Source organism: Anolis carolinensis, chromosome 6 (genome assembly GCF_035594765.1).
Source record: "Anolis carolinensis isolate JA03-04 chromosome 6, rAnoCar3.1.pri, whole genome shotgun sequence".
Lineage (NCBI taxonomy): Eukaryota > Metazoa > Chordata > Lepidosauria > Squamata > Dactyloidae > Anolis > Anolis carolinensis.
This window is the reverse complement of record NC_085846.1, coordinates 120,045,580-120,060,397: the sequence shown is the minus strand read 5'-3', so window position 1 is coordinate 120,060,397 and position 14,818 is coordinate 120,045,580. Positions and strand designations below refer to the sequence as shown.

Below are 14,818 nucleotides of genomic sequence, written 5' to 3'. Positions count from 1 at the left end.
TGTGAGGGTTCTGCCTCGGAGGATGCCTGCCATAGATGTGGGCGAAACGTCAGGAGAGAATACTTCTGGAACACGGCCACACAGCCCAAAAGACATACAACAACCCTTTAACTGAGCTGCTGAACTTGTGGACCAAAAGGTTGCAAGTTCAAATCCCGGGAGCGGAATAAGTGCCCGCTGTTACCTCAGCTCCTGCCAACCTAGCAGTTCGAAAACATGCCAATGTGAGTAGATCAATAGGTACCGCTCCGGCGGGAAGGTAACGGCGCTCCATGCAGTCATGCCGGCCACATGACCTTGGAGGTGTCTATGGACAACGCCGGCTCTTTGGCTTAGAAATGGAGATGAGCCCCAACCCCCAGAGTTGGTCACGACTGGACTTAACGTCAGGGGAAACCTTTACCTTCTTATATTTAACCCAGAGGCCTGAGGAGCAAGCCCAGCGGAGTGTTGCCCCCCACCTTCCTCCCCATCGGCACCACTGGACTCTTATCCCCTCCCCATGCAGAGAAAAACCTGGGAAGGAGCCTGTACCTGGGTGGTGGTGGGGCCGCGGGGGCTCTGCTCTCCCTGGGGGGCCCACGGGGAAGATCCATGTATTCCTGGCGCAGGTGGGATGATGGTGGGATGATGCCGACGGAGGGAGAGGGAGGCAGGAAGGGGCAGAGAGGGCGGTGAGGAGGAGGGCTTCTTGGCCCTGAAGACCCCCCCCCACTCTCCCAAGGCCTGGTGGTGAGGGAACATCTCTGAGCATGTGCAGAGTGCTCTTCCCTTGTGCTCACACACTTCCAGCCAACCCTCTTGAGCCTAATTGGGGGGGGGGGGGGTTGGGCCCAGCCCTCAATGGTCCTTTGGGGCAGCAGTAAGGGGGCCAGCTGCCCATTCCTGGCTCATCTGAGGGGTGGGGTGGGGTTCCTGGTTACCATGGTGTCGCTGTCACTCTTCTGGGCCTGCTTCCTCGCCTGGTAGAGGCCCCAGAGCTTGTCTCGCAGAACCTGCAGCAGAGCAGAGCGGAGCCCCTTGAGCCCCAGGGCCAGGAAGCAGTGCCCCTGAGCAGCCACAGAGTGCCCTGAGTGGCCAAAGGGGTGAGGGGTGGGGAGGGGAGACTCCTGACCCTGGCCGGAGAGGTCACTGTGTCCCCCAGTCACCCCCTTTGGACAGCCCTGTTGACCCCCCAGACTCCCCCTCAAAACTCACGTCATACAGATAGTCCAGGATCTCCAGGATGGTGAGGAAGCTGGCTCCGATGAAGAGGCCCATCTGGCCCCCAATGTCTCCTGGGGGAGCAACGTAGAGCAGCATGGGACCCTCTGTGCCTTCTCCCAAGACCCCCAAAGTTCTTTACGACCACCCCCATTCCCCCTCCCCCCCCCCCCGTGGGCTCCTGATGCCCCACCCAGAGGGTCACCAGGCATGCATCGTCCATCCACCCACCTACCTGGAGGAGACTTATTTACTTATTTACTACATTTATATCCCACTCTTCTCACCCCAAAGGGGATTCAGAGCGGCTTACAAATCAAATGTACATACAATATATTATTAGCATAGCACAATATAAACATTAAATTACTATATTGTACTATATCATTGTTTTCTGTTTTGAGTTCTATCAACTTGCTAAGAAGACAAAGCTATAATCTAGAACTATTCTCTATCTCTCAATTTATGTATATCTATCTATCTATATATCTATATATATGGTAAGGATTTCCCCTTGACATGAAGTCTATTAGAGTCTGTCACTGGGGGCTGCTGCTCATCTCAATTTCTAAGACGAAGAGCCAGCATTGTCCGTAGACACCTTGCCCTATAAGCCTTATATATCACCTGTCACTTCAGCACTTTTAATCTTGTACCCATTACTCTGGCCCGGCCCAGTTTTATTGTGTTTTAGCGTATTGTTTATTGCTTGTTGTTTATACTGTTTTAATTGTTTTTAATTTGCCTTTTGTTTTGTATTGTTATATTGTGTGTTGAGGCCTTGGCCTTGGCCTTTGTAAGCCGCATCGAGTCCTTCGGGAGATGCTAGCGGGGTACAAATAAAGTTTAATAATAATAATAATAATAATAATAATAATAAAAAAGGTCATGTGGCCAGCATGACTGTATGGAACGCCATCGCCTTCCTGCCTGAGCAGTACCTATTGATCTACTCACATTTGCATGTTTTCGAGCTGCTAGGTTGGCAGAAACTGGGGCTAACAATGGGAGCTCACCTAGCTCCGTGGATTCAAACTGCGGATCTTTCAGTCAGCAAGTTCAACAGCTCGGTGGTTTAACCCACTGTGCCACTGCGTGTGTGTGTATATTTGTGTGTGTGTGTGTGTGTGACTTCTGCTTTTGGCTGCAAGGAGCCCCCCGCCCCCTCCCCAGCCCCCTCAGACCCATCTGGTGCCCCTCACCCAGCAGCCCAGCCACGTCGTAGGCCTTCTTCTGCTCAATGGTCTCGTAGTTCAGAGCCTCAAAGAAGATGTCCAGCACCAGCAGGTTCTCCCTGGGCAGGAAGCAGATAAGAGAGTGACAACAAGACTTGTGAAACAGAGGCTCTTTGGATTGCAATTTCCAGTTTGAGAGGGAACATCAAAACTTTTACAAAAAGAAGCTCATTGGGCAGACAGACATACAGATTCTATGCAACTACAGTAGAGTCTCACTTATCCAACATAAACGGGCCGGCAGAACGTTGGATAAGCAAATATGTTGGATAATAAGGAGAGATTAAGGAGAAGCCTATTAAACATCAAATTAGGTTATGATTTTACAAATGAAGCACCAAAACATCATGTTATACAACAAATTTGACAGAAAAAGTAGTTCAAGATGCAGTAATGCTACGTAGTAATTACTGTATTTACGAATTTAGCACCAAAATATCACTATGTATCTCCATATGAATTTCGTAATTTCTTTTTGCCAATCTTTGAATAGTTTGGATCTCCTAATAATTGGTATATTTTGAAATAGATACAGTAATTTGGGGAGGACGTTCATCTTGATTATTGCTATTCTTCCCAATAATTCTTCCCAGTAATTACTGTATTTACGAATTTAGCACCAAAATATCACTATGTATTGAAAACATTGACTACAAAAATGCGTTGGATAATCCAGAACGATGGATAAGCGAGTGTTGGCTAAGTGAGACTCTACTGTACATTGGATTCACAACCACCTACAGTTACATTGGCTAGCAAACAAACAAACAAAGGGGGTTACATTTCTACTCAGTATTCACACACATGTTCATGCATCCATCCTCATGCATGCACCACCGTTTCTCCATCCTTGCTCCGTGAAGAACATCTCTTAGGCCAGGCTGCTTCCTTGCAAATCTGCCTACGCACAAAACTTCTAAAAACTCCCAAACTTCTTTCCCTAAGAACACAACTCCAAAATGCACTCTTTCCTCTTCCCTTGAGAAAAAGAGGCAAAGTGTCTAGAATTCTGCTTCCCATTGCAGATCCAACACTTCCAAAATACAGCAAAATACACCGTCTCCAAAGAGCATGGCCGGTGAACAGCGTCGCTGTCTGTCACAATTTTTGGATTGTAACAAGCTCTCTTTCGTTGATTTTGTCCCAAAGTTGTACATTACTGACAGACGTCTTCCATCTTGGAATATGTTGATTCCATCTCAGTTTCCGGGCAGATGTTGACTCTTCTTGATTGGTTAGCCTTGTGTTGACTTCCTTCTTAATGTAAGGACCTTGTAAACATTTCCATAACTTAAAAGAGCCATTGTCTCTGATTAATGTAAACACATTGTTTCCCCCCAAAAGTTCGACAGCCAATCATTTGTCACAGGTCTCATCAGCAACCTTTTATTACAGTCCATGAGTTCTTCACTTCTTTCTTGTAATTTTCTAGGCCTCATTCCTTAGGATGGTACCTTCGGATTATTAGCCCTCAGTCATTCATCTTTCATACAATTTCATTCAAACTATACATGACATGGGAGGGGTCAGCGGAGCTCCCGCGAGAGGGACTTTCTTGGGGGGGGGTCTCGGGGAAGGTCCCCCTTTTGTCTTTTGACCCTGAACCCAATAATAATAATAATAATAATAATAATAATAAAAACTTTATTTATACCCCACCACCATCTCCCCGCAGGGACTCAGGGCGGCTTACATGGGGCAGAGGCTCAAACAACATAGGACAAAATATAGGCAACATAATACAAATCACACTATAAAAAGATAAAACAGTAATACAATAAATCAATTAAAACAAAAATACAGGATAAAAATTGCATTTAAAACACATAAATGGTAAAATCGTAATAAATATGGGATAGATTATTAAAAACTCTCTGGGGCTGATTAATTAATGACTGTATCTCCAAAGGCTATGGGGTCATCAGCACAGGGGGAGGGGGAGGACCACTCACGCAATGTACTGCTCGCTGCGGTTGTACTTCTTGGCCAAGTACTTGGCGGAGGCCTTGCTGGGGATCCGGACCACCGAGAGCTCCTTCCCGTAGCGCACCATTTCGCAGGGGGTCTCGCAGGCACAGAACTCGTTGTCCTTCTCCACCAGGAAGTCTGGGTGAAAAAGGGGGGCATTATCAGGGCTACATGGGCTTGCCTCCACACCAGCCCTCACCCAGCTCAGGGGCACCTGGCAAATAGGGTCTGGGGGCTACACAGGACTTGGGAGGGGAGCGCCCTGCTGCTTACCCAGGGCCGGGTCGGCACACTCCTTGTATTGCTCCGGAGAGCAGACGATGCCATTCCCTGGGCAGAGAAAGGAAGGGAGAGGATGAGGGGCAGGCGGGGGCTCCTCTGGTAGTTTTGTGATGCCCCCATAAGAGGAAGAGGAAGCCATTCTGGGAGGGAATGGGGTGGAAGCATTTGCTTCTGTGGGCAACAACGCCCGCACTGCTCTGGCTCCCCTGCAAAGGGACTGGTGCCCAAAGTGTTGGGAATCCCCCTGGACGACTCAAGTCTAAATGTGGTCAGAGAGATGATAGAGTTAGATGGAGGGAATCCTTTCCCCGTTTCCAAAGCATGCCTAGACAGGCTTTAGTGTGTTTCACTCTATCCTATTTACGTCACATCCCTTACTTTGAAGTTAGTAGAAATGTGGATCTCTAGGGACACTAACTTCTCATTGGTCAGAATGTCTTTTATGGCCCCAATAAACTGGACCATGAGGTGGGAAACATTTTGGTTCATTCTTCTCCCTTTGTTCTTCTAGCAAACAATACGTCTCGCCATCCCTCCTGGCAAGATGTAACTATTTAGATGTTTGTTATTTTTCCTTTCTTATTTTTCCTTAGAAACCAGTCTAGAGTAGACTAGACAGCTCCCAAGCCTTTCTATCTACAATGGAGTTCTTTTTACCTGAATAAATACTTTTTTGAACTTTTACTGAGACTCTGCACTCCATTGCAATCCTAAATGGTCAAAGGCTTCTCTTGCTCACCCCGTGTAAGTATTGCATTTGAAATCTTGGCTTTTGCTACTCTGCTGATTTTTGGTGGAATCTCCCCCAGAGAGGGTTAAATTGAGTCTAACCGCTCAGAGATTACCACAACACAAAGCTCTCCCCCACTGACCCCCAGGCAGTGCCAGGCCACGGGGTGACCAGCTCCCAGCCGCAAAAGGAAGCCCAGCCGGACCTGGCATGTGCACCATGCGGCAGTTGCACTTCTCGGCCACGTAGCGCGTCTCGCACTCCAGGCGGCATCCGGCCATGCTGTAGTTGGCGAAGAAGGCGGACTCGGCGGGGCTGGACTTGCAGACGCCCCACGGGGGAGGGAGGTAGAAGAGCTGCGAGGGGGGCAGTCAAGGAAAAGGCCAGACAGCAAGACCCCTCCCCAACACCCCAATGACCCCCGTGACCCCATGAACCCCTTTGGCAGAGACACAGGGGCCCCATGTGCGCCCTCCAGCCCCAAGTGCCAGCACTGCATCCCCACAGATTGGCTGAGAGGGGGTGCTCCCTCGCCCCCCAGGCCAGGAAGCAGAAATGCCAAAGAGAACCCACTATTGCAGTAGAGAAAAGTTGGGTGGGGGGGGCACATGCCCTTTTCGGGCAGCCCCTCCCTCCCTCCCTTAGTCCATCCGGTGGGGTCTGGGGATGCCCGTTGCTCCTGGCAGGAGACGAAGGTCTGGAACCCGGGGGCCACGCCGAAGCCCAGCTGGTCGATGGAGGGGGGCTCCTCCTGGCTGTGGATCTGCACCTTGATGCCGGCCTCGTAGGAGGTCTCCTCTGCGCACGAGAAGAGAGAGAGATGAGCAGAGGAGGGGAGGAAAGGGGGGCCTGGGCCGTCCACCCACCCCGTGGGCCCCCATCAAGGGGAATATCTGTGAGCACATCTATGGCTCCGCTGCCCACCCCCACCCCAATGTTCCCCAGGCAGGAGGCCAAGGCCAGCCTCAGACGACAGCTGGAGCCCAGAGAGAGGCCTGTGCTCTCCTTCTCAGCCCCCCTCCCCATGGCAATGCTCTACTCCGGCCATAGGGAGGGGTTCTGGTTCCATTTTTCAATGCCGGGGAGCCTGTTGTTTGTAAACATCTCTGAACACGTTTTTGCCAGCATGTCTCCATGGGGCGCCTTTTTACCTTCCTGCCAAGGCAGTACCTATTGATCTACTCGCATTGCATGCTTTCGAACTGCTAGGTTGGCAGAAGCTAGGGCTAACATTTGGGAGCTCACCCCAACTCACAGCTTTGGAGCGCCAACCCCCTGGTCAGCAAATTTCCTGCAGTTAGCAGTTTAAGCCATTTTGCTACCACAACCCTTATATATCAGTTTCTTTCCCCTTTTCATCAAATCTGGAGAGCATCACTTTAATAATTAATAATAAATTATGTATCTTAAGTTTTGTATATTGTTTCATGTGTTTTAATGCCTAATTGTTTTTAATTGCTCTATGTTTGACTCTATTGTATTGTTATATTATTGGCATTGAATCTTGCCAGATCTGTAAGCCGCCTTGAGTCCCCTCGGGTGAGAAAGGCAGGATAGAAATGATGTAAATAGATAAATAAATAAATAAATTTCTACTCCACCACCATCTTCCCGAAAGGACTTGGGGCAGCCAACAAAATACAGCGAAGTGCTGCATATAGATAATCCATAAATCTGAAACTATAAAAGCCACAGAATTACAACCACACACACATACATAATGACAATGTAAATCATTAAAATTCATAAAATGCAGTCATAGTTGCGGGTAAAAACAAGATGTTTCAATTGACGTGGGATTAAAAACATGGGATTAGTTTCACATCAAGGTTTGGAAATATTGAAAAGCAAGAACTAAGTATCTCACTGCTTTGGAGAATCACGAATCCAGTGCGCAGTGAAGCGGCACCTTCCAGTGAATCCAATGTATGAGCCACAGAAATCGGGGGAGAGGGGCCATTATGTCCCTCTTCTTGGGCATGGAGGGAAGAAGACACTTCCATCCTGTGTTTATATATCTGTGTGTACAGAAGCAAAGCCCCACTTACAAACCCCCACACCCCACCCCATAAAACGCTTGTAATGAAGTATGAATTTTTGGTTTACAAATGTTATGTTTAATTGTGTGTTTGTGTTTTAAAAGGATAAGTATTACAGTTATTGCATCTCAGCACTCAGAGGCTGGTTGCCATGGAGAAGTAGGTGGAGCCAACTGCCGGTTTGTTGAAAAAGTGCAGAGTTTAAAGAAGGGATTCAGTCTGTGCTCTGATGAGGCACAGGGAAGATTGATCCTAGGTTGAGGGGATCAAGGAGACTCAATTGTTCATTTTTGAGTCGGTTTAAAATAAGTTTGGTGACTTATTTAATGTAGTCTGTGTCCTGGTAAGGCACAGAGAATCTGTGATCATATATCACAGGGGTGACTGCGGTTTAAAAGTAGCAGAAGAAGAAGTTCTAACTACTTTAAGTAAAAGAAGTGACACTTTAGGGAGTTTGACTCACCTCATTCTAGTACTGTAACTGTTAATAAAAGTGCCTCTAAGTGAGAACAATATTGTAACCACTAATCTCTGTGCCTGAATAAACTTGTTGTTGTTCCTCCAACATCTAAGCCTCTGTCGCATATTATAAACCAAGTTGCGTTACCATCTAAAGTGAATAAGAAGAAGAAAGAAAAGACTCCTCTCTGAGTCTTTGGTGGCTGCATCATTGCAAATTGGTGGCAGCGGTGGGATAAAAAGATTCCCCCTGCCTGAAAGCACCTTAGTCGTTCTTAGTCCTTTACAAATTGGTGGCAGTCGTTATTAGCCCCTTTACAACGATCTTCTCCACATGCAACTTGGTCAGATAGACCCTCCCCAGCAATAGAGATGGAAAGGGGTGGGTGGGCAGCAGGCACTGACCGGTGTCCCCCCAGACGGGCAGGTACTCGTCCTGCTGGATGTTCAGCATCAGCTCCAGGCCGTTGCCGGTGCCCCCCCGGATCACGGAGAGCCGTTCGTAGCCGGGGGCCCCCGAGTTGAAGGTGTAGCACTTGCCCAGGCGGGTGAAGATCTGCAGAGACACGGAGTCAGGAAGAAGTGGGTTCAGCAAGACCCCAAAACAATCTTACCCTCCCTCCAAGTGTTTTGGACTGCAACTCCCACCATTCCTAACAGCCTCAGGCTCTTTCCTTTCTCCCCCCAGCCGCTTAAGCGGCTGGGGGGAGAAAGGAAGGGGCCTGAGGCTGTTAGGAATGGTGGGAGTTGCAGTCCAAAACACCTGGCGGACTTCAGATACTGACATATACTCTGCTTCAGTTGCTCTTTGGTAGTTTGCATACAAGATGCCTGTTGGTCTCATCCCCAAATCCTGTTGGCCATCCCATGTCAACTTCTTCTTTTAAGTCTCCATGAAGAAAAGCTGCCTTTATGTCCAAATGCTCCACACTTAATCTTCGACATGCTGCAATGCTCAGCAATGTTCTGAGCATACTATGTTTCGCAACAGGTGTAAACATTTGATCGTAATCTTGCCCAAGTTATTGTGAACATCCTTTAGCAACACATCTTGCTTTGCATCTTTGGATTTGTCCATTCTTGTCCTGTTTAAGAACCCACTTGCACCCAACAATATTTTTGTTCTCTGGTGCAGCAACAACTCGTCAAGTTTCATTTTGACGCCAAGAGTGTGAAGTTCCTCCAATGCTGCATTTCTCCATGTCTCCCTTTTGCTCGCTGGCAACTTTTGTATTTCGTTGCAGGATAATGGTTCGTGTGTGTTTGCTGAACTGGCAATCTAGGCAAAGCAAAGTGGGGGAAGGTGTTGTGGTAATCTCTGAGCGGTTAGACTCAATTTAACCCTCTCTGGGGGAGATTCCACCAAAATCAGCAGAGTAGCAAAAGCAAAGCTTTCAAATGCAACAGTTACTTACACGGGGGTGAGCAAAGAAAAGCCATTCAACTTAGGATGGCAATCAACTGCAGAGTCTCAGTAAAAGTTCAAAAAGTATTTATTCAGGTAAAAAGAACTCCATTGTCGATAGAAAGGCTTGGGAGCTATGTAGTCTACTCTAGACTGGTTTCTAAGGAAAAATAAGAAAGGAAAAATAACAAGCATCTAATAGTTACATCTTGCCAGGAAAGACAGCAAGATGCTTCTTGTTAGCTAGAAGAACAAAGGGAGAAGAGAGAACCAAAATGGTTCCAACCTCATGGTCCAGTTTACTGGAGCAATAAAAGACATTCTGACCAATGGGAAGTCAGTGTCCCTGGAGATTCACATTTCTACAAAATTCAAAGTAAGGGATGTGACGTAAACAGCATAGAGTGAAACACAGTGAAGCCTGTCTAGGCATGCTTTGGAAACAGGGAAAGGATTCCCTCAATCTAACTCTATCATCTATCTAACTACATCTAGACTTGAGTAGTCCAAGGTGATTCCCAACACTCTGGTGCAGCAACAACTCGTCAAGTTTCATTTTGACGCCAAGGGTGTGAAGTTCCTCCAATGCTGCATTTCTCCATGTCTCTCTTTTGCTCGCTGGCAACGTTTGTATTTTGTTCCAGGATAATGGTTCGTGTGTGTTTGCTGAACTGGCAATCTAGGCAAAGCAAAGTGGGGGAAGGAATGGCCTTGGTGCTTCTTTCCTGCCTTTGGAATAGTGACACTTTTTGGCCACTGGGTGGCAGTGTTTACAGCTCTCCACTTGAAGGCAGATGCAGTGAGTTGTGTGCCACAGAGCATCCAGGTGTGTGCGTACACCTCTCTTCATTATGAAGTGAAATTTGCAACTGCTCATCAAAAATCTCTCCTTCATTGGCTTAAGCATGCTCATCAAAATAGGTCACCTTCCCTCCAGTGACATTTCTAGTATGTGACTCTAGAATTCAATTGGCCTTTGTACTGCAAGAATTCCTGGTTCTGCAGTTTGGTCAAATTTCCCTCTTTTCTTTTGGAATATATTCATAAGCTTTGCTGCCAAATACTATCAGGTGCTTCACACAGGGAGGACGCTCGTGCCAGAGTTCATAAGCTGTCACTGCCTTTGCTGTAGTAGGAAGCCTATTCTGCAAATAATTGGCTGCATTCATGGCTTCAGCCCATAGACCTAAGTGTAATTTGGAGTCCGGTCATTTCAACCAGACTCCTATTTTTTTTCCAGCAATGCCATTTGGGTGTGGAAAATAGGAGGTGGCATCTGTTTATGGGATACGAGGGCTATCCACAAAGTAGGTTACGTTTTGGATTTTAAAAAGGACAAAGTATAGGAGAAATCATTTACCATATGCAGCTGAAAGGCATATTCCAATACTACAATCTCACGTAATACCCACTGAAATCTAGGCATGTCTCATATAGATAAATGAGTTTGAAAAGGTCTGCCCCAGTAAATTTGCTGCCTCTCTCCTCCGTTTCCAACAATGGGGGCGTGGCTGGCAGCGCGGCGTTTTGGCTACGCTGCAGGAAGGGAGAAGGGGGAAGAGCTGAGGACACAAGTGGGGAATTTACTGGAGCAGTACTTTTCAAACTCATTTATCTATATGAAACGTGCCTAGATTTCAATGGAAATTACATGAGATTGTAGTATTGGAATGTGTCTTTCAGCTGCATATGGTAAATGATTTATCCTATACTTTGTCCTTTTTAAAATCCAAAACGTAACCTACTTTGTGGATAGCCCTCGTATAACAAATTGTCTGACTGACTGCAAAACTCTCCACCATTATCAGTACTCAGTGCCTCAGGCTTCGTTAATCTCATTGCTGAAAGTTGACAAAAACTCCTGTAGTTTGTCATAGACTTCACCTTAAGGAAAGACACCACTGAAAATCTGGAGTAATTGTCAATAAAGGTCAAACGCTCACATCTCGCAGTTCCTGCCTCTTCCTGGGAAACACACAAAGCAAGGCTCTCTGATGAGCGGGGGCCACACAAGGGACCTTCTGGGATCTCCTCCCCCAGATGTGGCCCCACACGTGGCACATGCTCAGGGGCACAGAGGCCTCATCCCACCATGCAAAGCCTAGGGGCCGTGGGGCTGGGCTCCTTGGCTGACTTGATCCACTTGTATCTCAGTACAGAGGGCTCCCCATTACTTCCCTTGCAGACCTTGGAACCCCAGATTTCATCATTTTGGGGGGAAGCAATCCAATCAAGACTGAAATGTAGAGACATCACACTGGCGACAAAGGCCCGCATAGTCAAAGCAATGGTCTTCCCCATAGTAACCTATGGATGCGAGAGCTGGACCATAAGGAAGGCTGAGCGAAGGAAGGAAGAGAGACGCTTTTGAACTCTGGTGCTGGAGGAGAATCCTGAGCGTGCCTTGGACCTTGGCAAGAAGGTCCAACCAGTCCATCCTCCAGGAAATAATGCCCAATGGCTGCTCACTGGAGGGAAGGATACTAGACGCAAAGCTGAAGTATTTTGGCCACATCATGAGGAGACACGAAAGCTTGGAGAAAATCATGGTGCTGGGGAAAATGGAAGGGAAAAGGAAGAGAGGCCGACAAGGGCAAGGTGGATGGACAGTATCCTTGAAGGGACTGTCTTGACCTTGACGGAGCTGCGGGTGGCCACGGCTGAGAGGGAGCTCTGGCCTGGGATGGTCCAGGAGGTCACGAAGAGGTGGAAGCAGCTGACCAAATAAACAAGGAAATACAACCAGAGCCGGACTGGCTGGCCTCTGCCTTCCTTCAGCCTCTCAGCTTTGATGACCATCCGCTCCTTCATCAGGCTTTTGCAAGGCCCTGCCATGGGAAGCAGCCCCTCCTGCCTTTGGGACAAACACACTGAGCAGAGCTGCTCCTTGTGCCAAGAGCTGCGGGATCGGATTCTGCTGACTGGGCATCCCTGCCCCCACACCCCAGAGATTTTGGGCCGTGTTGTGCTCAGAGAAAGAAAGGGATATGGAAGGAGAGAGGGATGCGGCTCTGCGTGGAAGCGAAACCGGAGCGGCCTGTGGGACGTGGAGGAGGGGGAGGGCGGGGAAGGGTGGGGGGCACTTCTGGATCCAAACACTGGAAGGGGGAGGGGGAGGGGGCGGCTGCAGGACTCAGGGCCCCCCAGGAGCCCAAATGCCTCCCCAGCACAAAGCACACCGCACATTTTGCTTCCATCCTTCAGCGACAGAATGGAAGGAAGCATCAATACCCTGCATCCATCAGGATGGATCCCCAGTGGTGTAGTGGGTTAAAGCCTTGTGACTTGAAGGTTGGGTTGCTGACCTGAAAGCTGCCAGGTTCAAATCCAACCCGGGGGGAGCGCAGATGAGCTCCCTCTGTCAGCTCCAGCTCCATGCGGGGACATGAGAGAAGCCTCCCACAAGGATGGTAAAAAACATCAAAAACATCTGGGCGTCCACTGGGCAATGTCCTTGCAGACAGTCAATTTTCTCACTCCAGAAGCAACTTGCAGTTTCTCAAGTCGCTCCTGACATGAAAAAAAAAATCCATCAGGAAATAGCTGCCACCCCGGCAGAGCCGGCCCTAGGTATTTTTCAAGTGTAGGCGAACAGAATTTTGGCGCCCCCCCCAACCAATCACTGAAAAATAAATGCGTTGGATAAGCGAAAATGTTGGATAATAAGGAGAGATTAAGGAAAAGCCTATTAAACATCAAATTACATTAAGATTTCACAAATAAAGCACCAAAAGATCATGTTTTACAAGAAATCAACAGAAAAAGCAGTCTCGACTGCGCCTCCGTATGTTTTGGGCCCCAAGTGACCGCTTAATTCGCCTCATTGTTGGACCGGCCCTGCACCCCGGGGACCCTCCCTACTGCCCCTCCCCCAAAGCAGGCATGGCAGGAAGCACGCACTCTGCACATGCACAGGGGCACTTCAGTGCATGTTTGGCTCAGTCTCAATGGATTTGGGGACCCCTCGGGGCATGGGGCCTCAGGAAGCCCCCAGGAAGCTGTGACGTGCTGTCCCCATGGAAGTCCAGACCAGAAGAAGGGAAGGAGACACAGGGGGTGGGTCTGGGGGGTCGGCCCATAATACCCCTAAAAGACAGAGCAGGAAAGACCCTCTGGAGCACTATGGCCTTGGTCCAGCGCTATGGGTCGCACTGCTGACCAGAGTGCCATGAGCCATGTCCTGCTGACCTGGACGGTGTGGCCGAACATGCCTGGGGAGGGGGTCTCAGCAGAGGAGAGGCGAGGTGTGTGTTGGGGGGGACTCACAGAAGTGAAGTTTGCTGGGCCGCACTCCCGGCCCCCGAAGCGGCATCCGAGCAGCATGTCCTCCATCCGGTGCCCGGTGCGCCCCACGAAGGCCTGCATGTCGAAGCGAGTGCTGGGGAAGAAGGGCCCGAGGGCGGGGGGCCCCTCCCAGCCCAGGGCCTGCAGGTACCGGGGGAAGTCGGGGGGCTCCACGCCCAGCAGCGGGGGGCCCACCCAGCGCAGGTCGTCGGGGGTCAGCCGGGAGCGCCGGGCGCGGTTGAAGTTGCAGAGGCTGACGGCCGGGAAGAGCAGGGCGCGCCCCTCGGCCTCGTCCAGCGTGGTCACCCGGGGGTAGCCCCGGAAGTAGCGCACCCGCTCCGCCGCCTGGAACAGGAAGGCCCCCAGCGCCGCCAGGACCGCCCCCGCCCAGGCCAGGCGCCGCGGGGTCAGCGGGCCCGGCAGGAAGACGTGGCTGAGCCCGTGCAGAGTGCAGCCGCCCGCAAAGGCCGCCAGGCTCGCGGAGAAGGAGGGGGAGATGGGGGGCTCGGGGTCCGGGGGGGCCTCCCGGGGGGGCGGCTGCGGGTCTGGTGGCTTCTCCATGGCCCTCGCTGGCCGCTCTGCGCAGGAGGCGCCTCTGCCGCGGTGCCAGTGGCCGCCCGGGTTGGGTTTCAGCACTTCTGCCGCCGGAGCCAGAGTGAAGCCGAGGGACAGGGACAGGGCTGGCCAATCCTGGGCAGAGAGGGGCGGGCAGGTGACCGGGGGGCCTGGACAGGTGCCAGCCGTGTAGCCAAGCACGGTGGAGGGAGGGCAGGCGGTGGTCCACCCAGGAGAGCGAGAGAGGGAGGCCTGGGCATCAGGTGGCCTTGAGTGACCCCAGGGCTGGGTCTCAGGCTGACCTCTGTGCAGAAGTTGATCCCTTGTGCTCCCAGAGCGGGATGGAGGCAAGGATGGAGGACAGGCAGAGGTCCAACCGGGAATGATGCCTGGGCAGCGCGTGGTCCTGATGCAGAGACGGGCATGCCGCTGCTCCTGCTGCTGAAGTCTCCTTGTGGAGAGAAAAAATAAGTGGGGTATAAACAAACATAACAACAACAACAGGGCAAGAGAGAGATGCCTGGGCAGTGAGTAAGTGGCCCTGAGTCAGGCAGAGAAGGGCCTGCTGCTCCATGTTGTCGCGGGAGGAAGGAGGCCACTTATGGGCCCCGAGAGAGAAAGGCCCCTTGTGCTCCGTCCCTTCGCCTGCCCCCCATGA

General features: G+C 50.2%; 1 protein-coding gene across 1 annotated transcript; it reads right to left on the bottom strand.

Moving 5' to 3' along the window:
• Positions 1-273: 273 nt before the first annotated feature.
• On the bottom strand, positions 274-14,477 carry asic3 (acid sensing ion channel subunit 3). The gene is made up of 10 exons (XM_062957348.1): positions 13,588-14,477; positions 8,322-8,472; positions 6,089-6,216; positions 5,624-5,774; positions 4,680-4,736; positions 4,391-4,544; positions 2,406-2,497; positions 1,198-1,277; positions 924-995; positions 274-602 (listed from the first exon to the last, which is right to left on the bottom strand). Exons 1-10 carry the CDS (start codon positions 14,164-14,166, stop codon positions 414-416), a joined length of 1,653 nt encoding a protein of 550 aa, XP_062813418.1. The 5' UTR covers positions 14,167-14,477; the 3' UTR covers positions 274-413.
• Positions 14,478-14,818: the final 341 nt, after the last annotated feature.